General features: G+C 44.5%; 1 protein-coding gene across 1 annotated transcript in view; it reads right to left on the bottom strand.

Annotated features, from left to right (window-relative positions):
* Window positions 1–22203, bottom strand: part of LOC126413176 (uncharacterized) — a 93411-nt gene extending 71208 nt beyond the window's left edge. The window contains exons 1-2 of the mRNA XM_050083071.1: window positions 22145–22203; window positions 21883–22062 (exon numbers count right to left, since the gene is read on the bottom strand). Coding sequence (XP_049939028.1) covers window positions 21883–22062; window positions 22145–22203 — 239 coding nt within the window. The remainder of the gene's footprint in view (window positions 1–21882; window positions 22063–22144) is intronic.
* Window positions 22204–22852: the final 649 nt, after the last annotated feature.

The raw sequence follows: 22852 nt of genomic DNA, 5'->3' as shown, positions 1-22852 counted from the left end.
CGTGAGCAAAAGCGTAGGCAGTGCGACCATCAACCAGGGAACCATCAGTGTAGACAGGCTCACAGCCCGGAAATGAGGCGAGGAGCGCAAGAAAACGGCGACGGAGGGCCACAGGCGGAACCGAGTCCTTGGGTCCCTGTGCCAAGTCCAGACGGACGGACGACCGGGGCAAACACCAGGGAGGCGTAGGTGCACGGACCCGGAAGGGAGGCAGAAGAGGGAATGAGCCCAGTTCCGACAGCAGGGGCTGGATGCGGACAGCTATGGAAAGCCCAGACCGAGGTCGCCGTTCGGGCAGATGGAGGACCACAGCAGGGAAAAGCAGGCAATGATTGGGATGGCCAGGCGAGAAATGCACGTGGACAGCATAGTCGGCAAGCAGTCGATGGTGGCGAATCCGCAGCGGGGGAACCCCGGCCTCCACCAGTAGACTATCCACGGGGCTCGTACGGAAAGCGCCAGTTGCAAGCTGAACCCCACAGTGGTGTATGGGGTCTAACAACTTCAACACTGAGGGTGATGCAGACCCATAGGCCAGGCTCCCATAATCAAGCCGGGACTGCACAAGGACTCTGTACAATCGCAGCAGCGTGCAGCGATCTGCACCCCAAGACGTGTGGCTCAGGCAGCGGAGGGCGTTGAGGTGCCGCCAGCATTTTTGCTTCAGCTGAGTAATATGAGGAACCCACATGAGCCGGGCATCAAACACGAGTCCCAAGAAGCGGCAAGTGTCCACCATTCCAAGCAGGTGGCCGTCGAGGTAAAGTTCAGGATGAGGGTGGACCGTCCGACGCCTGCAGAAGTGCATAACTCGAGTCTTGGCTGCAGAGAACTGAAAACCATGAGTCAGAGCCCATGATGCTGCCTTGCGAACGGCGACTTGCAGCCTGCGACTCCCGTAGTCATGGAGCTAAATGAGATGCAGAAGTCGTCGGCATACAAAGAAGGAGACACCGACGACCCCACGGCTGCAGCCAGACCATTAATGGCCACTAGAAATAAGGAGACGCTCAACACCGAGCCTTGCGGGACCCCATTTTCCTGTATATAAGATGAACTAGAGGCAGCACCGACTTGCACCCGGAAAGAGCGGCGCAATAAAAAGGTCTGAAGAAAAGCCGGGAGCCGACCACGAAGACCCCACTCATGCAACGTGACGAAGATGTGATGCCTCCAAGTGGTGTCATACGCCTTCCGCAGATCGAAAAATACAGCAACGAGATGCTGCCGTTGGGCAAAGGCCGTACGAATAGCAGATTCCAGCCGCACCAAATTGTCCGTGGCAGACCGGCCCCGACAGAAGCCACCCTGGGATGGAGCAAGGAGACTGCGCGACTCAAGGACCCAACACAAACGCCGCCCCACCATACGTTCGAGCAATTTGCACAAAATGTTGGTGAGGGTAATGGGACGATAGCTGTCCACCACCAGTGGGTCCGCACCGGGCTTCAAGATGGGGACAATAAGACCCTCTCGCCATTGCGACGGGAACACGCCCTCGCTCCAAATGCGGTTAAAGATGGTGAGGATGTGTCTCTGGCAGTCCCTGGAGAGATGCTTCAGCATCTGTGCGTGGATGCAGTCCGATCCTGGTGCTGTATCAGGGCAATCGGCGAGGGCAGCGAGGAATTCCCTCTCGCTGAAAGGAGCATTGTATTTTTCAGAACGACGCGTGCGGAACGATAACGGCGTCTGCTCGGCTCGCTCCTTGAGAGAGCGAAAGGCGGGGGGAGAAGTTGCAGTCACAGAGCTCTTAGCAAAGTGCGCAGCAAGGTGATGCCTCCAAGTGGTGTCATACGCCTTCCGCAGATCGAAAAATACAGCAACGAGATGCTGATGTTGGGCAAAGGCCGTACGAATAGCAGATTCCAGCCGCACCAAATTGTCCGTGGCAGACCGGCCCCGACAGAAGCCACCCTGGGATGGAGCAAGGAGACTGCGCGACTCAAGGACCCAACACAAACGCCGCCCCACCATACGTTCGAGCAATTTGCACAAAATGTTGGTGAGGGTAATGGGACGATAGCTGTCCACCACCAGTGGGTCCGCACCAGGCTTCAAGATGGGGACAATAAGACCCTCTCGCCATTGCGACGGGAACACGCCCTCGCTCCAAATGCGGTTAAAGATGGTGAGGATGTGTCTCTGGCAGTCCCTGGAGAGATGCTTCAGCATCTGTGCGTGGATGCAGTCCGATCCTGGTGCTGTATCAGGGCAATCGGCGAGGGCAGCGAGGAATTCCCTCTCGCTGAAAGGAGCATTGTATTTTTCAGAACGACGCGTGCGGAACGATAACGGCGTCTGCTCGGCTCGCTCCTTGAGAGAGCGAAAGGCGGGGGGAGAAGTTGCAGTCACAGAGCTCTTAGCAAAGTGCGCAGCAAGGTGTTCAGCAATGGCGGCAGCATCCGTGCAGACAGCGCCGTCCAAGGAGATCCCACGGACACCCATAGGGGTCTGGTGTCCATAAATCCGCCGTATCCGGGACCACATGAGTGAGGGGGAGACACGGGAGCCCAAGCATGAGACATACCGCTCCCAGCACTCCTGCTTACGTCGTGTAATAAGACGACGAGCGAAGGCACGGAGCCGCTTAAAGGCGATGAGGGTCTCGAGAGACGGGTGCCGCCTATGACGCTGGAGAGCCCGCCGACGGTCGCGAATAGCCTCAGCAATCTCCGGCGACCACCAGGGTACAGCCTTCCTCCGAGGGAGGCCAGAAGAACGGGGCATGGCAGCCTCGGCCGCTGAAATGATGGACGTGGTTAAAACACGGACCACCTCGTCAATGTCACCCTGTGGGGGAGACTCAATGGTTGCAGCGGAAGTAAAAGCCTGCCAGTCAGCCCTGTTAGCAACGGGTAACTGGCAGATATCCTGTTGCCCGGAGTCCCCGTGCCCAGCGGGGCAGGCGCCCAGAAGAATGACACTGGGGCAGTGACAAATAGATGGGAAAATGGTCACTACCACACAGGTCAGGATGCACTCTTCAGTGGAGGGATGGGACAAGTCCAGGGCTGCAAATAGAGAGATCGATGGCTGAGAACGAGCCATGGGCCACACTGAAATGCGTGGGAGCACCGGTGTTCAAGAGGCTAAGGTCGAGCTGAGCCAACACATGCTCCACGGCCCGACCGCGGTCATCGGAGACAGTCCCACCCTAGAGAGGGTTGTGGGCATTGAAATCGCCCAGAAGCAGCAAAGGTGGCGGGAGTTGAGCCAGCAGCGCAGCCAAGACATGTCGGGGGAGCTCCCCATCCGGAGGAATGTAAACAGAGCAAACAGTAATAGCCGGCGAGAGCTCAACCCTGGCACTGACTGCCTCTAAAGGCGTCAGAAGGGGTACTGGCGAGCTACAGACAGAGCGGTGAACAAAGAGGCAAACCCCACCTGACGCTCGTTGACAGGCAGCGCGGTCTTATAGTATCCCCGATAACCGCGAAGGGCGGGGGTCCGCATCACCGGAAACCAAGTTTCCTGCAGAGCAGTGCAGAGAACAGGGGAAACACTCAGAAGCATCCGGAGCTCAGGCAGGTGGCAGAAATAACCGCCGCAGTTCCATTAGAGAATGGAAGCAGGAAGGGACTGGGAGAGCGTGAATGCGACTAAGAGGCAGACAGCGCCTCAGAGCCAACTGCCGCCACCGGGGGAGAGTCAGCTGAGTCCATAGAAGAGGCCCCCAAGGGTTCCGTGAGGGCAAGATCCGCGGCAGAGGCGAGGATCTCCACCTCATCCCTGGAGCCAGGACTATGTACAGCAGGCGGTACTGAAACCGCCGGAACGTCCTTCTTCTTGGACACATTCCGTTCCTTCTTCTCATGTCGGCCCTTAGGGTGAGAGGGCTGGGAGAGCTTCTCTGAAGGAGTGTCGGAGGCTGACAACGACGCAGAAGCCCTACGACCAGCAGGTGGCGGAACCTTCAGCCACTGGCTGACATCCGGCTGGGTAGGAGAAGAAATGGAGGAAGGGAGAGCCCCGAGGGACCCCTTCCGCGAGAGAGGAACCGGCGGAGGCAACGCCTGCGGAGAAGGAGGGGGAGGGATCGAGCCTCCCGCTTGTGGAGCAGATGTCACTTCCGAAGTAAGTGTGGGGGGAGCGACAGAAGAGGGTTTGCCCCCAATTGCTAAGGGGGCAACAGAGAAGGCTTGCCCCCAGGCACGAGGGGGGCAGACAGAGATACATGGCCCCGAGGGCCCACTGAAGGCGACACAGATGAGGCGACAACCGTCGCTCGCGTGGGCGACGATAACGTGGCTGCAGCATAAGATGTTCGAATGGAAGCAGGATACAACCTTTCATATTTCAGTTTTGCCTCTCGATAAGTAAGCCGGTCCAGAGTCTTAAATTCCATGATCTTCCACTCCTTATGAAGAACGGGGCAATCCGGCGAGCATGGAGAGTGGTGCTGCCCACAGTTGACACATACAGGCGGAGGCGCACATGGAGAATCGGGATGAGAGGGGCGTCCGCAATCTCGACATGTAGCGCTGGATGGGCAACAGGAGGACATATGCCCAAACTTCCAGCACTGGAAGCACCGCATCGGGGGAGGGACGTATGGCTTGACGTCGCAACGGTAAACCATCACCTTGACCTTCTCGGGCAAGACATCACCCTCGAAGGCCAAGATAAAGGCACCGGTGGCCACCCTGTTGGTCTTGGGTCCTCTATGTACACGACGGACAAAATGTACACCACGTCGTTCCAAGTCGGCTCTCAGCTCGTCATCGGATTGTAACAAGAGGTCACGATGGTAAATAATCCCCTGGACCATATTTAAGCTACTGTGGGGAGTGACGGTAACAGGGACGTCACCCAGCTTATCACACAAGAGCAACGCTCGTGACTGGGCTGGGGAGGACGTCTTGAGGAGGATGGACCCATTCCTCATTTTAGACAACCCCGCCACTTCCCCAAACTTATCCTCCAGGCGTTCCACAAAAAACAGAGGCTTCGTCGTAAGAAAGGAGTCACCATCAGTCCTGCTGCAGACAAGGTATTGCGGTACGTAAGGCTCCCGCTTGGCTCTAGATCGGCGTCCCTCCCATGGCGCAGCCAACGAGGGGAACGACTGAGGGTCATATTGCGCAGCATCAAAGTCTACTCTACCTCGCTTAGAGACGCTGGTGGCCGTGCGACCACCAGCTTGGTGTGATTTATTGCGCTTCATTGCGCCACATCCGCCCAGATGCCACCTACTCCGAACGAGGGCTCTCCCCAAGGGCGCCACCCAGCCAAAGCAACGGGTACCTGTTGCCCGGAGTCCCCGTGCCCCAGACAAGATGGGCACATACTCCTTGGCATGCATGGGGAGGAAACAGCTCTGGCATCTGTAGTGCGATCCCTGCGTGGTCAGGGGGCTACCACCAAGAGGGTACATGACGACCCCACCACAACGGACTGGCTACCGTGCTGGATTTTAGGTGTTGAAAGGGTCCACAGTTGTCGTGGGCACTAAGAAGAAGAGTGCGCACAAGGTGAGAAGGAGACAACCCAGAAGATGTTGGGCGTAGTCCCCCCCCCCACACGACAATAGGTAACATGCAAGATGGTGGAGCATGATGGACCAATAGAAAAACACCACGTAAGGTGTCCTTCCCCAAATGGCACGCACTAACAACGGAAATTTGGAAAAAAAAGGAGGTCAAACCCAAGAGGGGACCATCACAGAAGGCCGAAACGTTTGAGACTCCTTTTAGTCGCCTCTTACGACAGGCAGGAATACCGCGGGCCTATTCTTACCCCCGAACCCGCAGGGGGGACAAAGTAATATGAAATGGAATGGGGTGTGTAAAGAAATTGTAGTAGGGAAGGCAAATGGCTGACTTCCATTTATTGAGAGAATTGCTGGAAGGTATGGTTGATCTTTACAAATTGTTGGAAGGTATGGTTGATCCTTACAACAGGCCACATATAGGTTACCAGTGACCTATTCTTGAATATTGCTAGAGTGTTTGGAACACCCCGCCAGGTCAGATTAAAGGCAGATGCTGAAGCTATTTAGAAGCAGGCTGCTAGATTTGTTACCAGTAGGTTTGAACAACATGCAAGTATTACGGAGATGCTTCAGGAACTCAAATGGGAACTCTTGGGAGGAAAAGTGATTTTCTGTTTGAGGAACACTACTGAGAATTTTTACAGAACCTGTAGTTGAAGCTCACTGCAGAATGATGTTACTGCCACCAATGTACATTTCATGTAAGGATCATGAAGATCAAGGAAATTTGGGCGTGCATGACACATAGGTATACAGACATTCATTTTTCCCTTGCTCTATTTATGAGTGGCAAAGGAAGGGAAATAAATGACTAGTAGTGCAATGCACTCTCACCAAGCACCATAAAATGACTTACGGAATATGTATGTAGATGTAGACAGGCCAAGTGGTTTCCACACCCCCGGCCACAGATACATTGTTCCGCACATGGTTAGAAGCAGTGTGTCGGCACAATAAACGAGGTTCCAACCCATATAAATGAACACAAATTTTAGCAGTGGTATTCACAGTTCGGCAGCACCTACCACAATACGAGGACGTTAACACGCAGCCATAGTGGGGAAGGGGCTCTGTCATCACGAGACCAACTTCTAGCTCACAACCCAGCCCTGCCCTGCTCAGAAGTGGTTCTCCAACCAGGGCCACTTCACCACACAGTTTAACCAAACCTCAAAAACAGGCCCATGTCAATTGGTGCAAGGATAAAAAAAACACAACAAAGAAAACACAAAATCTTTATACGTCACCATAACAGAAAAGTAAATTCTGATATATTTGTACAATCTGCAAACTACGTAGCAGTCAACTATTTTGAGTGATCGAAGATGAACCAGATCCAACAAACGTAGTTAATTTGTGAAGCATATCGGCCCGAGATACTGGAGTTTGTGGTCTTTTGTGTGTGTGTGTGTGTGTGTGTGTGTGTGTGTGTGTGTGTGTGTGTTTACTGATGAAGGCTGTGACTGTAAGCTATATGTGAGTGTCTTTTAATCACATCTGTCTGCAACTTGACGTGTCTTCTTTATAGTAAGTAGCTATCTTATCTTTCCCTACATTGTTAAAAATTGTGTGGACATTGATTTTCATCACTTCATGCAGTTGATTCATCGTGAAACAACATTTTCAAAGTACCAACATCAGAGTTGACGCAATATTTCCAGTACTGGTTCAAATGCATGCAAAACTGTATGACATCTGCACCAAAAGGTTTCTCTCTAACAGTTTCACCACCTGTAAATGATGCATCTGCAATGGAAAGCAAAGCAGGCCTTACCAGTTAGGAATGCTACATTTTGGGTTAAATATTTCAGTTTCTTTAATTAATCGGAGCATTATATTTAATTTTAGGGGAACAAATGTTGCAGAAAGTAATTCTCTTCCTGGATGACATGTTAGTTACAAGCAAGACACATAAGGGCACATATCAGTACCACAAATGTCACTAGTGAAGATAAAAGAGAAAGGATTTACAATAAAGTTATCAAAATCATTTTTTGGAAAAGAGGAAGTGAAATTTCTTTGTAATGTTATAGACAGTAAAGGTGCTAGACTGTACCCTTCTTCCATGGAAGCCATTTCACAGTGTCCCAGCCCAAGGAATAAGAAAGTTGTTTTTGGGACTGGTGGGAATTTTTTAGACAAGTTTTATCGGGAACTCACCTCACCTTTCCCAAAACTAAGATTTACTCGAACAAAAATCTGTATGGCACTGGGAGAAGAAGATGACCATATTTTTAATAATATAAAGACATGCTAAAATGAATTGATTTTGTTTCTTGTCAAAGTTGTGCAGGGGTTTAAAATGGCAACATACGCCTCCAATTATGGAGTGGCTTGCTAGATGTTCAAAGGTAAATTAAGTAATGAAGAGGGGCTACATTATCCTATAGCTTTTGCCAGCTATTTATTGAACAAGCACGAGAAAAATTATTATACTACAGGAAAGGAAGCTCTTGTTGTGACTTGACGGTTCCGACAGGTTCCTTATTTGTTAGCAAGTAGAAAAACCATAGTATATGCGGACCATTACACACTATCTTGGCCAATGAGCTGTTGGTTACTGCATCATAAGTTCATGCCCTGGGTAATGTGCCTTCAAGCATTTGAATTTGAAGTAAAATAGATAAAATGAGAGTATAATGTTGAGCCAGATGCTTTGTCTTGCTTGATCAAAGGAATGTGTCAAACAAACTCTACGGAAGGACAAGGAACCAAACATCAAATCTACTTTTTAATAGGGGAACATAGCAGTCAGCTAGCTCCATAAAATCTGAACAAATAAGTGACCCACATTTAGGTAAAGTAATTAAAGACATGAAGTACAGGAAAGCCATGAATAATTCACAACAACAATGGTTAATGTATAAAAATATACAGGGCTATTACAAATGATTGAAGCGATTTCATAAATTCACTGTAGCTCCATTCATTGACATATGGTCACGACACACTACAGATATGTAGAAAAACTCATAAAGTTTTGTTCGGCTGAAGCCGCACTTCAGGTTTGTGCCGCCAGAGCACTCGAGAGCGCAGTGAGACAAAATGGCGATAGGAGCCGAGAAAGCATATGTCGTGCTTGAAATGCACTCACATCAGTCAGTCATAACAGTGCAATGACACTTCAGGACGAAGTTCGACAAAGATCCACCAACTGCTAACTCCATTCGGCAATGGTATGCGCAGTTCAAAGCTTCTGGATGCCTCTGTAAGGGGAAATCAACGGGTCGGCCTGCAGTGAGCGAAGAAACGGTTGAACGCGTGCGGGCAAGTTTCACACGTAGCCCGCGGAAGTCGACGAATAAATTGGCTCATGCCACAACTGGAGACCGACAGCGCCGACTTCATCTTTCAACAGGATGGTGCTCCACCGCACTTCCATCATGATGTTCCGCATTTCTTAAACAGGAGAATGGAAAACTGATGGATCGGTCGTGGTGGAGATCATGATCAGCAATTCACGTCATGGCCTCCACGCTCTCCCGACTTAACCCCATGCGATTTCTTTCTGTGGGGTTATGTGAAAGATTCAGTGTTTAAACCTTCTCTACCAAGAAACGTGCCAGAACTGCGAGCTCGCATCAACGATGCTTTCAAACTCATTGATGGGGACATGCTGCGCCGAGTGTGGGAGGAACTTGATTGTCGGCTTGATGTCTGCCGAATCACTAAAGGGGCACATATCGAACATTTGTGAATGCCTAAAAAAACTTTGAGTTTTTGTATGTGTGTGCAAAGCATTGTGAAAATATCTCAAATAATAAAGTTATTGTAGAGCTGTGAAATCGCTTCAATCATTTATAATAACCCTGTACATTATTGGAATGCTTCCAATGCAGATAATCCCTGAAGAATTTTTGTGTACCATATTCAATGACTGAAGAACTAGTTACCTATACAAGAAGATCACGGTAATTTTGGCATGAGAAAATGTGCTAGGCATATCTCGAAATATCATTAGTTTAAAAATAGAGAATGCCAGAAGGACTATGAAATTTACTTTCCATGGGCTTTTTTTTGTATACTTCATCACAGGACATCATGCAGGACAAAGACTGGGTAAACATAATGAGAAAGTAGGAACTGGCATTTCAGGTTGGGGATCTTCTTATGGTCAAAACACAGCTGTAAGTTCGGAAAAAAAAGGAAAAATTATTTTCATTTCTATGAGAGTCCACAAATAGTCCACAAGATGCCAAAGCTTTACCCCTACAAGAAACAATTTGTGGAGTTGCCAGAAGTCTTTATAGTGTGGATCCAGTCAAATCATTCTTCAAAATACACTCCTGGAAATTGAAATAAGAACACCGTGAATTCATTGTCCCAGGAAGGGGAAACTTTATTGACACATTCCTGGGGTCAGATACATCACATGATCACACTGACAGAACCACAGGCACATCGACACAGGCAACAGAGGATGCACAATGTCGGCACTAGTACAGTGTATATCCACCTTTCGCAGCAATGCAGGCTGCTATTCTCCCATGGAGACGATCGTAGAGATGCTGGATGTAGTCCTGTAGAACGGCTTGCCATGCCATTTCCACCTGGCGCCTCAGTTGGACCAGCGTTCGTGCTGGACGTGCAGACCGCGTGAGACGACGCTTCATCCAGTACCATACATGCTCAATGGGGGACAGATCCGGAGATCTTGCTGGCCAGGGTAGTTGACTTACACCTTCTAGAGCACGTTGGGTGGCACGGGATACATGCGGACGTGCATTGTCCTGTTGGAACAGCAAGTTCCCTTGCCGGTCTAGGAATGGTAGAACGATGGGTTCGATGACGGTTTGGATGTACCGTGCACTATTCAGTGTCCCCTCGACGATCACCAGTGGTGTACGGCCAGTGTAGGAGATCGCTCCCCACACCATGATGCCGGGTGTTGGCCCTGTGTGCCTCGGTCGTATGCAGTCCTGATTGTGGCGCTCACCTGCACAGCGCCAAACACGCATACGACCATCATTGGCACCAAGGCAGAAGCGACTCTCATCGCTGAAGACGACACGTCTCCATTCGTCCCTCCAGTCACGCCTGTCGCGACACCACTGGAGGCAGGCTGCACGATGTTGGGGCGTGAGCGGAAGACGGCCTAATGGTGTGCAGGACCGTAGCCCAGCTTCATGGAGACGGTTGCGAATGGTCCTCGCCGATACCCCAGGAGCAACAGTGTCCCTAATTTGCTGGGAAGTGGCGGTGCGGTCTTCTACGGCACCGCGTAGGATCCTACGGTCTTGGCGTGCATCCGTGCGTCGCTGCGGTCCGGTCCCAGGTCGACGGGCACGTGCACCTTCCGCCGACCACTGGCGACAACATTGATGTACTGTGGAGACCTCACGCCCCACGTGTTGAGCAATTCGGCGGTACGTCCACCCGGCCTCCCGCATGCCCACTATACGCCCTCGCTCAAAGTCCGTCAACTGCACATACAGTTCACGTCCACGCTGTCGCGGCATGCTATCAGTGTTAAAGACTGCGATGGAGCTCCGTATGCCACGGCAAACTGGCTGACACTGACGGCGGCGGTGCACAAATGCTGCGCAGCTAGCGCCATTCGACGGCCAACACCGCAGTTCCTGGTGTGTCCGCTGTGCCGTGCGTGTGATCATTGCTTGTACAGCCCTCTCGCAGTGTCCGGAGCAAGTATGGTGGGTCTGACACACCGGTGTCAATGTGTTCTTTTTTCCATTTCCAGGAGTGTAAAAGACAAAGAACGAAATATGTGTGATGCTGTTAAAGCGCTCTCTCTCTCTCTCTCTCTGTCTCTCTCTCTCTCTCTCTCTCTGGCTAATAGAGTACTATCTTTTATATAAGTATTTTTAAGTCCTTTACTGACTCACAGTGGTAAGTCCTCTTCTGACTAGTAGAAAAATTATGACACTACTGCTATAAACTTGTAAAAATGAATGAGAATGTGATAAGATCAAAACTTAAACAATAGCATGCACAATCAATGTCAAAAATTGCTTCCCGTTACGAGCATGAGGTACAATACTGGAGATAATTATAAAGAGAATGTTAAGTGAAGTGTTGTGGTGCTTGGCCACAATAATGAATGAAAGGCAAACATTCTGATTAAGGTGTTACTTCGACCAAAAGTTTAGGTTACTTTTTGTAGTGAGAGGGGCGGGTGAGAGGGTTGGGGGTGGGGGTGGGGTGGGGGGATATGGAGATGATGTAGGTGGCTGCATGGAGGCAGTAGGTACATGCTGACAGCTAGGGGCTGCTGTGGGATAGCAACGCTAACTGAAAGGTACATTACATGCTCCACATATTACACATCTCACTGATCTGGAGTGATATACAAGTATACAAAGTAGCATTTTATTCCATACCGAGGCCCCATGGAGTGTTAGCTGTATGCCGCTGCCTTCCAGCCATTTGCGCAATATATTGTTGTTGTTGTTCAGAAGAAAAGTTCATGCAGGGCTGTTGTATATTAGTTGATGTGCATCGGAATTAAGAATATGCAAACTTTACAAGCTGTAATTCAAATTGGTTATGTGTCTGCCCACATGGTTTCCGGACACTGGAATACTGCTCTCCCAGTAAGAACATCACAGAGAAGTTGGCACAGTTGTGGACGATGATGATGAATCACAGTGGTTGATCTCATTGGAATAATGACACAGTGGAAAGATAAGCTTTGTTGTAGTGTATTGCTAAATAACTGGTGACGATTGATCTTGTTTGTAGGTTCTACTAAAATTAATATGCGTAAATCTTGCAGGCACAAAAATTTAAAAATACATGGACATACCATTTTAATAATGTATAATTAAGTATATATACATATTGAGTGTCAATAATATAATCAACAGAAATTTATAAAATAGGACACTGCATTATATTAGTTTTTTTGTTATGCCTCATGTGCTATCAGGCATACGGTTAGGTAAATAACTAGTGGTAGAGGATATAATGGCTCAAAGCCAGTAACTCTATATCATTTCCTCAAATGAACATAGGTTTTAAAACATGACATTTATTTACCTAGTCTTTTCAAAGAACGTAGTGAATGTGTGTGTGTGTGTGTGTGTGTGTGTGTGTGTGTGTGTGTGTATAAAGAAATAATTTGTGTCTTCTCATATAGCAGGGAAACACTCATTACTTTAGTAATGAGTGTAATAAGAACCTCATGATAAATGTTAGTTCGAGTAATTTATTCATTAATATTTAGGACCCCGCAACACCTGAAAGGCTGGGCAAGCGAGGTTGATCAGAAAAATTAGCGGCTGTCGCTCCGGGATTTTACCACACAGTATGTACAGGTTAGAAAGTGTTAAAATATATTTACTGCTTCTTAAGTTGGTGAGTTTAATGTGTGTTTCTACCTTTGTTATTTTATTTCAGCTGTGTTGTACAGAGATATTTGTTTTCTTACATTTCAAGCAGAGATTGAGAGAGCTGCAATATGTTGACAGCAGCATCTTCATTGCTGCTGTTGGAGATGACATGTTGACCACTACTGCAACCCAAGTAACAGCCAGCAGTGAGAAGAAGATATTATTGATAACTGTTGTCCCCCTCTGGATCTCATTATAAAATTGATAAAATAATTGTATTTTAATAAAATGAATGATCAAATTAATTCAAAACGTACGTGTTACGATATAGTAAACTGTTTGCTTTCTGTCATCTTTCAGTCAGTATCTCCTATATAACACTTGTGTATGACACTAATAAAACTTTTATGAAGTGGAATTTATTTCTCTGCCTAACCAGTTAAGAAATATAAAGTGATTCTTTAATGTGTGGGTAACATTTTAATTGAGTTTACCTGCTGAGTGATATGGATTTTTCCAGTGTCAGAATGAAATTTACTTTCCCTATGGTGTGTTTATTGAAGACTAAGGGTGGAGCCTGATAGCATTTAAATTTAAATAATCTGCAAAAATAAACAGCATCTTTGACTTTTATTGGCAAAATCAGTAATTTCACAACGAAAAAAGAAAGCAAAACTTCACCTATTGATGAGCAAATCTGCTAATTAGCTACAAATTGAAACTGGTTGATTTCAGTTCAGGATTTAGGTGTTGGTTACACGTTGGTAGGAGGAAATCTGAGCACAGCCAGGATGATTAATTGAAAAAAGCACTATTTGAATTTTAAACACCAGAAACTTGGCTGTAATACCACACCAGCCAACTTCCTTCAGTTTTATTTTAGCCCAACCTATGTTGTTGCTTCAACTTCTTTGCTTGATATGTCTTTCTGCCATTAAACTAGCCCGATGAATTCAGAGTTGTTCTTGGTCAGTTCTGAGTGAAATTGTGCATGAGACAGACTGTATCACAGAGAAGCGTCAGTTACTTGTGTTTGTACATGCACTGGCTAAAATGCCACACAGCTACATTCATGAAGAATATGCAGATATGGCTACACGTTTATGGGTACTGTGATGGTAATGTTACTGCTGCTTTCTAAGAATATTGTCAGTGCTCTCCAACACATCATCAAATTCCTAATTGTGGAGTGTTTTAAGAGTTTCCAGCACACTGCGTGAAACTTATTCCCATTTTTCTTCTGAATGTGTAGTACAATAACTTGTGCAGAAACAGTTACACATTGTTGAAATGATGCAGTGGAGTTCTACTGCCAGCTCACATTGACTTTCTGCACATATCAATGTCCTATGAACATGTCTATCATTAACGTTACTTGTGGGTGGAGAACTTTTACCCATTTTACATGCAACACATCCACAATCTCCACATGAGCTACAATGTCACATGGAAAGATTTCTGTAAACCGTTAAATGACTATCATAATTTTCTTCCATTAATACTATTCACTGATGAAGCCATGTCTGTATGGAATGGAATCAACAACACATGTAATGATCATTGATGATTGCAGGAAAACCTACAGGCTACAGTGGAAACCAATTCCAAGTTGTTCTTTCAATCAATGTTTGGTGCTGCATGACCAGTAACATGTTGGTAGGTCCATTCATTTTATAAGACCAAATCACAGAACACAATTACTCGCACTCTGTGGAAAATTAATTTGTTGAACACCTTGAGGATATTCCTTTGGCCACATGAGGCGCAATGTACTTCAATATAACGACGTGACTATGCATTTTACGAAATGTGTAAGGGAACATCTCAACCGCACTTACCCTAATTGTTAGATCGGTTGAGGTAGTACAACTTACTGCCCACAAAGACTGTCAGATCTTACGGTATTAGATTTTTGTTTATGGGGCTGGATGAAATCTCTGGTGAACAAATGATAGGTGACACGTGAGATGAACTGCTTCATCACATCATGGATGCTCTGGTCCTCATTAGGAAGACACACTGAGACAAGCAACCCAACATGTTCCCAAGGAGGGCACAAATGCATTGAAGTTGATGATGGGATATTCATTGTGAACTGTACCACAGTTGTAACGTGACATGTACAATAATGCTTAGAGATGAATGTGTTTTAAGATATGTATTTTTCAATTGGATAAACAAAAAACCTACTTACCAAGCAACAGCAGGAGAAAACATGTGTACAGATTAAAGAAATGTGCTTTCAAAGAGAGTGTCTTCTTCTTCTTCTTCTTCTTCTTCTTCTTCTGGCAGAGGGGTAGAACAGGAAGGAAGAGGGACGAAGGGAAAGGACTTGCAAGGTGTAGGAAATGGGAGAGTTCAGAGAAGTTGCCCAGAACACTGTGTCAAGAGAGACTTACTGGAAGGAATAAGAAGGAAAGATTGGTTGTTAGAGACTTCACTGCTTGAGATTTGAAAACCTGAGAGCTTAAAGATGAAAGACAGGGTAATAAGAAAGATGGGTTACTGATAAAACATCACATAAGAGTTAATAAGAGCTGAAAGCTAAGTGCATTTATATTTGGCAAGGAGGAGGGACAGACAGGTCAGAAAATAAAATAAAAGATGTAGAAAACTAAAAGGGAATGAAGACAGTAATAGTTACTAGAAAGACATGCTGCAATCAAGGAAATTAAAGAAAATAATTAAGGCCAAGTGTATGGCGACAACCAAGGATATCTTGTAACACTAGTTCCCACCTGCAGATTTCTGAGAAACTGGTGCCTGGGGGAAGGATCCAGATGGCATGTGTGGTGGAACAGGTTCCAAGGCCATGATAGTCAGATGGAGAACATGCTCTGCAATGGGATATTGTGTGTTGCCAGTATACACCTTCTGCCTGTGCACATTCATCCTAACTGATAACTTGGTGATAGTCACACCAATGCAGAATGCAGAACACTGTTTACATACCAGCTGGTACATGGTGTATCATTCCACAGGTGGCTCTCTCTTTGATAATACATCTTTTGCCAGTTACAGGGCTCAGGGGAATAAGTGCATAAGGATGATAGGGTCTAAGCAGTATATTGCAGAGATGGGGGAGGAGGGGGTAGGGGGAGGGGGAACTATTCTAGATTTAGTGGAAAAAATGTCTGACATAATGGACCTCATTTCAGGGCATGAGTGTAGGAAGTCTTAATCTTGTCAAAGCAGCTGATTAATACATTTGAGGCCAGGACATGCTGAGTGATGAGAGGAGTGCTCATAAGTTGTTTTTTGGAGGGATCATCAGTACCAGAATTGAATATGATGGAGAAGGAAATCTGCTTTTGAATGAGGCTGGAGGGGTAATTATGTCCAGTGAAGATGAGGTAAGAATGGTGGTGTATCACTGTACAGTGTTTGCATCTGAACACCCATGTCCGCCTCAAATGCCATGGCTGTATGGGAGGGAATGTTTGACATGGAAAGAAAGGCAACTATCAAAATTTGAGTACTGTCTGTTACCAGAATGAGATTTTCACTCTGCAGCGGAGTGTGCGCTGATATGAAACTTCCTGGCAGATTAAAACTGTGTGCTGGAGCGAGACTCGAACTCGGGACCTTTGCCTTTCGCAGGCAAGTGCTCTACGTAGGAGAAGAGGTACTGGCAGAAGTAAAGCTGTGAAGATGGGGCGTGAGTCGTGCTTGGGTAGCTCAGTTGGTAGAGCACTTGCCCGCGAAAGGCAAAGGTCCCGAGTTTGAGTCTCGGTCTGGCACACAGTTTTAATCTGCCAGGAAGTTTTATTGTCTGTTAGTAGGTTTACATGTACTAAATAGTACAGAACATAAACAATAGTGTACATTAAATGTGTTCTATCTTGGAAATCATTCAGAACATGACATTTGCCCAAATAAAGCTTTTTGCTTCAAATTATCGTTCCTGTTATAGCCCTAAATATAGACTATCGCTCGTGACAACCTGTATACCATATTTACTCGAATCTAAGCCGCACTTTTTTTCCGGTTTTTGTAATCCAAAAAACCGCCTGCAGCTTAGAATCGAGCACAAAGTAAGCGGAAGTTCTGAAAAATGAAGAAGAAGAAGAAAAAAAGGGTAGAAGACGAGCTCTTTCCTCTGCCCCAAGTTTTGACCATTGTATTTTCCTACATTATCCAAAGTAGTAAATAGAAATTCTGTATCATTCATCTTCGAATGTAGCAGTCTTTCAAATTTTTGTAGCAACAAAAATAAATTTCTTTACAAAAAACAGCAACAATGCACAAGGCTTTAAGGATAACTGCACGAGTTGATATGCTGGGGCCCATTAAGATTTCACATAGTGGCACCGATTGCTTCATGGAATTTTGTGAAGTGCTTGTTGGTGTTAGTGAACCATAATGAAGCGCTTTCATTATAGTGCCAAATTCAAGAGCGGAGTTATTTCTTTTGCGGAACAAAGTTCTAATTGTGCTGCAGGTCTGCGATAAAGGATTGATGAGAGCAGCATCAGGCGATGGCAACTGCAGAGAGACAAATTATTTGAATGTTTAGGTAACCGGAAAGCATTTAGTGGGCCAAAGTGTGGCCAATATCATGCACTTGAAGTGATTTTAAATGAAGTTGTTAAGGAACAGTGTCAGAAATTTCTGCCTAAGAATGCCGAAATTTTAAAAATTAAGGCACATGAAATTACTAGAGAGCAAAAAATCGAAAATTTTAAGGCTAGTCGCAGCTGGATTGATCTGTTTATGAAGCGCTGGGGTTTTTCACTTCGGAAGTGAACTTCAGTTGCACAGAAGCTGCCGAAAAATTATGAAGAAAAACTTGTGGAATTTGAGTGCTTCATAATTAGGTGGCCCACAGAAAAGCAATACCTTCTTGGTCAGATAGGAAATGCTGACAATACTCCTGTATTTTGACATGCCATATAATTACACAGTTGATGCCAAAGGTAAGAAAGACGTAAGGGTTCTCACATCACTGGGTGAAAAACAGCGGATGTCCGTCATGCTTGCTTGCACAGCAGATGGACATAAATGACCCATATTCTTAGTTTTCAAGCGAAAGACTTTACTGGAATCGGAAGGATTTCCAAAAACTGTAATTGTACGAGCAAATGAAACTGGTTGGTTTTCGGAGGACATGGTGCCGGAATAGATTAGGCGTGTGTGGAATCGTCGTCCTGGCGCAATGCTTGGTTTATGCAGTCTGTTGGTATTAGATGCGTGCGCAGGCCGTACAACACCTGCAGTAAAACGAAAATTACAGGAAATCAGACTTGGCAGTAATTCCAGGAGGGATGACATCAATTCTGCAACAACTTGACATCTGTTTGAATAAACCATTTAAGGACAAGCTTAAACGCATGTACACAGACTGGCTTTTGAAAAGCAACAGACAACTGACACCAACAGGATGTGTAAAACGTGCAAGTTTGTCGCAAGTGTGCCAATGGATTTATGATGCATGGAAGAATATTCCAAATCAGACTGCGCAACAAGCATTTAAAAAATGTTCGATATCCGGTGTTCCAGATGGTATGGAGGACAATGCTCTGTATGAAGAAATTAGTAACAAAGAATCAAGTGATCGTGATTCAGAAGCATGAAATATTTTAAACATTTCATATAAGATGTATCACAAACCTAGTAAAATATTGTTTTAAATTTCAGCATTTAATTTCTAAGTTACTTTCATTTTTATTTTATAAGTATTGCTACTCTGCATTGCCCAGGATAGAAAAGCGTGGAGAGCTGCATAAAACCTGTCCACGCACTGAAGACAACAACAACAACAACAGCAACAACAACAACAACACACACCGCATTTGAAGTCATCACTAAAAATGTACTACGAAAATCCGACTGGCAAGACTGTTTGGGACAAATCAACGATCTGAATTTTTTCCTACCTGTGACAAGAGATGATTGCTAATAGGAACTTTTATCAATCATGAATCACATGCAGTATTCTCTTCACCCTAAGAATAATATGAATTTAAACATTATGCCATGTATTCTTACATGTTTGCTGCTATCTCAATTACTTCCAGTCTGTCTAATAAACTACGAAATTAGAGTGAGACAACAGCAAACGCACAAGAATATACATATCATCTCATGTTTATATTTGTATTATTCTTATGCTGAATAGTGATACAGTCAGAAATGAAGCATGGCAGCTGACTAGATTTTTAAATCTAAGATGACTAATTTCTGTGCAGAACGTAATATACTAAAGAGGCGTCTCCAAAGATTTTGAAACGGAGAAAAATTTTCGCTAAACTTTCATTCAGAACATCATCTATCATAAACAGTCTATTATTTGGTTCTTGTTGATCATTATCAAAGAAAGCAGCTGTGTAAGTAACAACAAATAGCAGTCTCTTGTCATTGTTTCGCTAACGAGACAATTCCTCCCCCCCCCCCCTCTCTCTCCTCCCCCCCACCCCCTCCCTCTACATCTACATCCATACTCCACAAGCCACCTGACAATGTGTGGCGGAGGGTACCTTGAGTACCCTCCCTCTCCCTCCTCCCATTCCGCTACCCACCACTCCTCTGCTCTTCTCTTCCCCTCCCACTCTTATCTCCCTCTCCCGCTCTTTTCCCCCTCTTGTATCTTGTACATGCTCTGACCCCTCAGAACACCCTTTGTCTCATTTTGTTATAGAGCTAAGTCATCTGCCTCACACCATCCCACTACTCCCTCTATGCTTCATGCACCCTTTCCTATTCCCTCCCCACATCCCTCAACCCAGACAACTGCTTTTAATAATTAGTAAACAATAATCAGTAATAAGTGTTGCTACAACTGTGGTAGTGTGTGGTTGGGAAACTGTGTGTAAATTTTTGTACTTTCTGTTCAAGGAAGATCTAGAGTTTGATTGCAAGTGAATATTATGGTCTGTTATAGCTGTTTATGCACCAAACATCAGTCTGTTACAGGTGGGAGGCTGCCTTTCTCTTATTTTATTAATTTTAAAGTAAAATACTTTGAGAAACAATAAAATGATTTGTACTAAAAATGCTTATCTTTCCTTGTTTTATTAAAAACGTTAAAGGGCATCTTACATGCAAACACTGAACAACTTATTTAGTTCCTGATATATTTGAAACTGCCAAAACAATAAATTACGTGTCTACCTTGAGCCATAAAAAGGTTACTGACCTCCCACTTTCAAACAAGTAAACCAGTCATGTGCATATTCACACGTTTGTGTATGCAGGAGTGTGAGTACCTACGCATTTGCATGTGATGAGAGAGAGAGAGAGAGAGAGAGAGAGAGAGAGAGAGAGAGAGAGAGAAATAATGTAGCAAGGCACTGTTCCCAAAATTAATGGGTGAAGATAGTTTACAAAACGTAGCCAGGTGCAAGTAGGACTTGTACACTGAGGGTTCCCTACAAATTTAATAATATATATAGACATCAGGAAGGTCTACTATTTTTGCCTGTTTTGAAACTAATATTGGGAAGATATTGGTGAAGATTTCTGAGAGTGTTTTAATTTCAAGTTTGATGTTGGATAACAAATAAAAAAATAATTTTTTTAATGCTGTACAATTACAAATTAACAGTTTTTGGGCTGTTCCTTTACTTGTACTGTGAAACTCTGCCTCTTGCCAAATTTCATGATTATAGTCAATGCAAAGTACTCCTAAAGGTTCTGATGAGTTTGTTTCTGAGAGTATCAAATATATGACATAAATGGCCGTATCTTTTTCTTGCATTAACTTAGAAGCTTAAATTTTATTCATCACCAAGGGCCTAAAAACCTTAGTATGTGACAAATTTCAACCTGAGATGTCTACCCAGTCCTGAGAAAAAGGGCTTTTAACAGACAGACAGACAGACAGGACAATGAAGTGATCCTATAATGGTTCCATTTTTACTGAGTGAGATATGGACCCCTAAAAAATGGTAGAAGTGATGCTATGTGTAACATTCGAATTAAAATTTAAGAACTGCTGGGAGCAGATGCTTCAGGTATAAGGGCACTTCAAAAGTCACTTTTACTACATAATCAAGGAAATGGGAGCACACTTGCACTGTGCAGTGGCACTTGACTCAGCAGAAATATCCACCTACTTGTCAACTCCCACAACTGTCCATCACAGAGCAAATCCTTAAGAGGTATGGAAGAACCTCAGATATTTAAACCTCGGATATTTAAACCTCGGATATTTAAACCTCAGATATTTAAACCTCATATAATGTTTTAGTAAGACAGTACTTGAATATTTTTTGATTTCTATCCTGAATGAGTAGCAATTTTCAAAAGTTGACTCCACTATCACTGAGAAGCAGAAATGCTTTCAGTGTCAAGTACTTAATAAAGCTCTTGCTTTGAAAGGAGAGTGTCAAATACATTGGAAGTAAGCATCTCTCACATGCTAGTGTAATTATGTGACAAGAATTGTGTACCACTCACTTTCAATAAAGAGAAAATGAGCTTATAAAGGCAGAATAACAATATCTCTGTTTTAAAAGCGAGTCTCTTACAATTTTTGTTACATGTTAATTAGAAGAGTAGGCATATTCATCATTTAAAGATTTTCTGTTGGTACCTAAATTTTTACAATTTTTCAATATCATTCCTTTGAGTCAATACTGAACTAAGTTACTACACACCAGTTTAAAAATGTTAGTTTTGCTATTACTCAAATACTATTTTCAATTTAGAAGACCACTGATACCTGTATTAATATAAAATCAACACAATACATCAGCTCCATTAAACTTCCTCAATTTAAAAGCCAAGGAAACCTTAAAGCATTTTCATAAAAATATGACAAATTTCTTGTATTGATTTATGCACAAAATTGAACAGAACCCCCAAAGTAGAAATTTAAGTAAGAATCACTCTTTCTGATATGTCAAAAATCCAATATACTGAGAACTTCTACAGTTCACATCTGATACATCATCAGCAGTGACATCACTCAGATGATTAATCAAAAAGTAAATATACTGATACTACTGGAAGTTCTGCCACTTCTGTTCACACTAACTGGCACAGCCACAAGAACTATCAGCTACTATGCTCTACCTGCAATATATGGCAGCCCCACAGCAGTCAGATGGCGATCGCCATATTACCTCGACGTACAGAATACTGAATGCTTACACTTACTTTTCCAGATTTGTGAGTAAATAGATAAACTTGAAGGCAACAGCTGTGAGCCCACCACATTCAATCAATGTCAGCTCTCGCAGTTGAGGACACCCTGTTGAGATGGCTATCACTGTATCATCCCCTAGATCAGAGATTTGCGACAAATGAAGATATTCAAGTTTTGACAGGCTTCCGCTCCTGAAACACAAATAATTATTTGCATCTTTTGTGCAAAGGTTCTTAAAGGATAGTGTGAATCACTTCACCAGTAAGAGCATACTGTCCACCACTGCTGAGAAGAATACAGGCAGCAGGAATATGGCAAAAGGTTGACTGCATAGTTCTACACTCACCTGTTTAATTAATACTGTGTAACTGGCTAATTTTCACACAAGTGACCTAAATATATTAAACTGTCTCGCCCTTTTAGTGTACTGATACTTGTAAAATAATAACGCTCAAATTTTCATTTGCCTGGCTGTATTATCAGTAATTGCTTGATAAACAGTGTATTAATTATGGTACTGTTCATGCAACTACTGAAATGAACTTCCTCTTGTCACAAAACACACATCATATCATTCACTTAAAACACATGACAGAGAGGTGGATATCATATCTGTTTCCTGTTTACAATGAGGATTTGAAGTCTGCATGCACATTTCCTAAGTATGTTCATCTTTGGCTCCAATTCTGTAGTTAAAAATGTGCAAAAAACCAAGGTTAGGGTTAAAATTTGAGTGAAATGTGCAAATAGGCAACATATCACTCTCTCGGTGAGACACAGAACGTCTCCACTTATAATTTTTAAGTTGGAAATGGTGTGTAATACATAGTATCACTTTCGTGCAGTGTTGTGTTGCACAAGCACCTACCAAAATGATGAGTGACAACTGCCAACATAAAAAAATTTAGTGAAGTAATGAATCGGCATAGTCTATTGTTCAGAAGTTTGTTTTCTTTATGTGTAGTAGCTAGGGTGGGTGGA

This window comes from Schistocerca serialis, chromosome 7 (assembly GCF_023864345.2).
Source record: "Schistocerca serialis cubense isolate TAMUIC-IGC-003099 chromosome 7, iqSchSeri2.2, whole genome shotgun sequence".
NCBI classification, from domain to species: Eukaryota; Metazoa; Arthropoda; class Insecta; order Orthoptera; family Acrididae; genus Schistocerca; species Schistocerca serialis.
The sequence above is the reverse complement of the archived record's forward strand: the minus strand, read 5'-3'. Positions and strand labels throughout refer to the sequence as shown.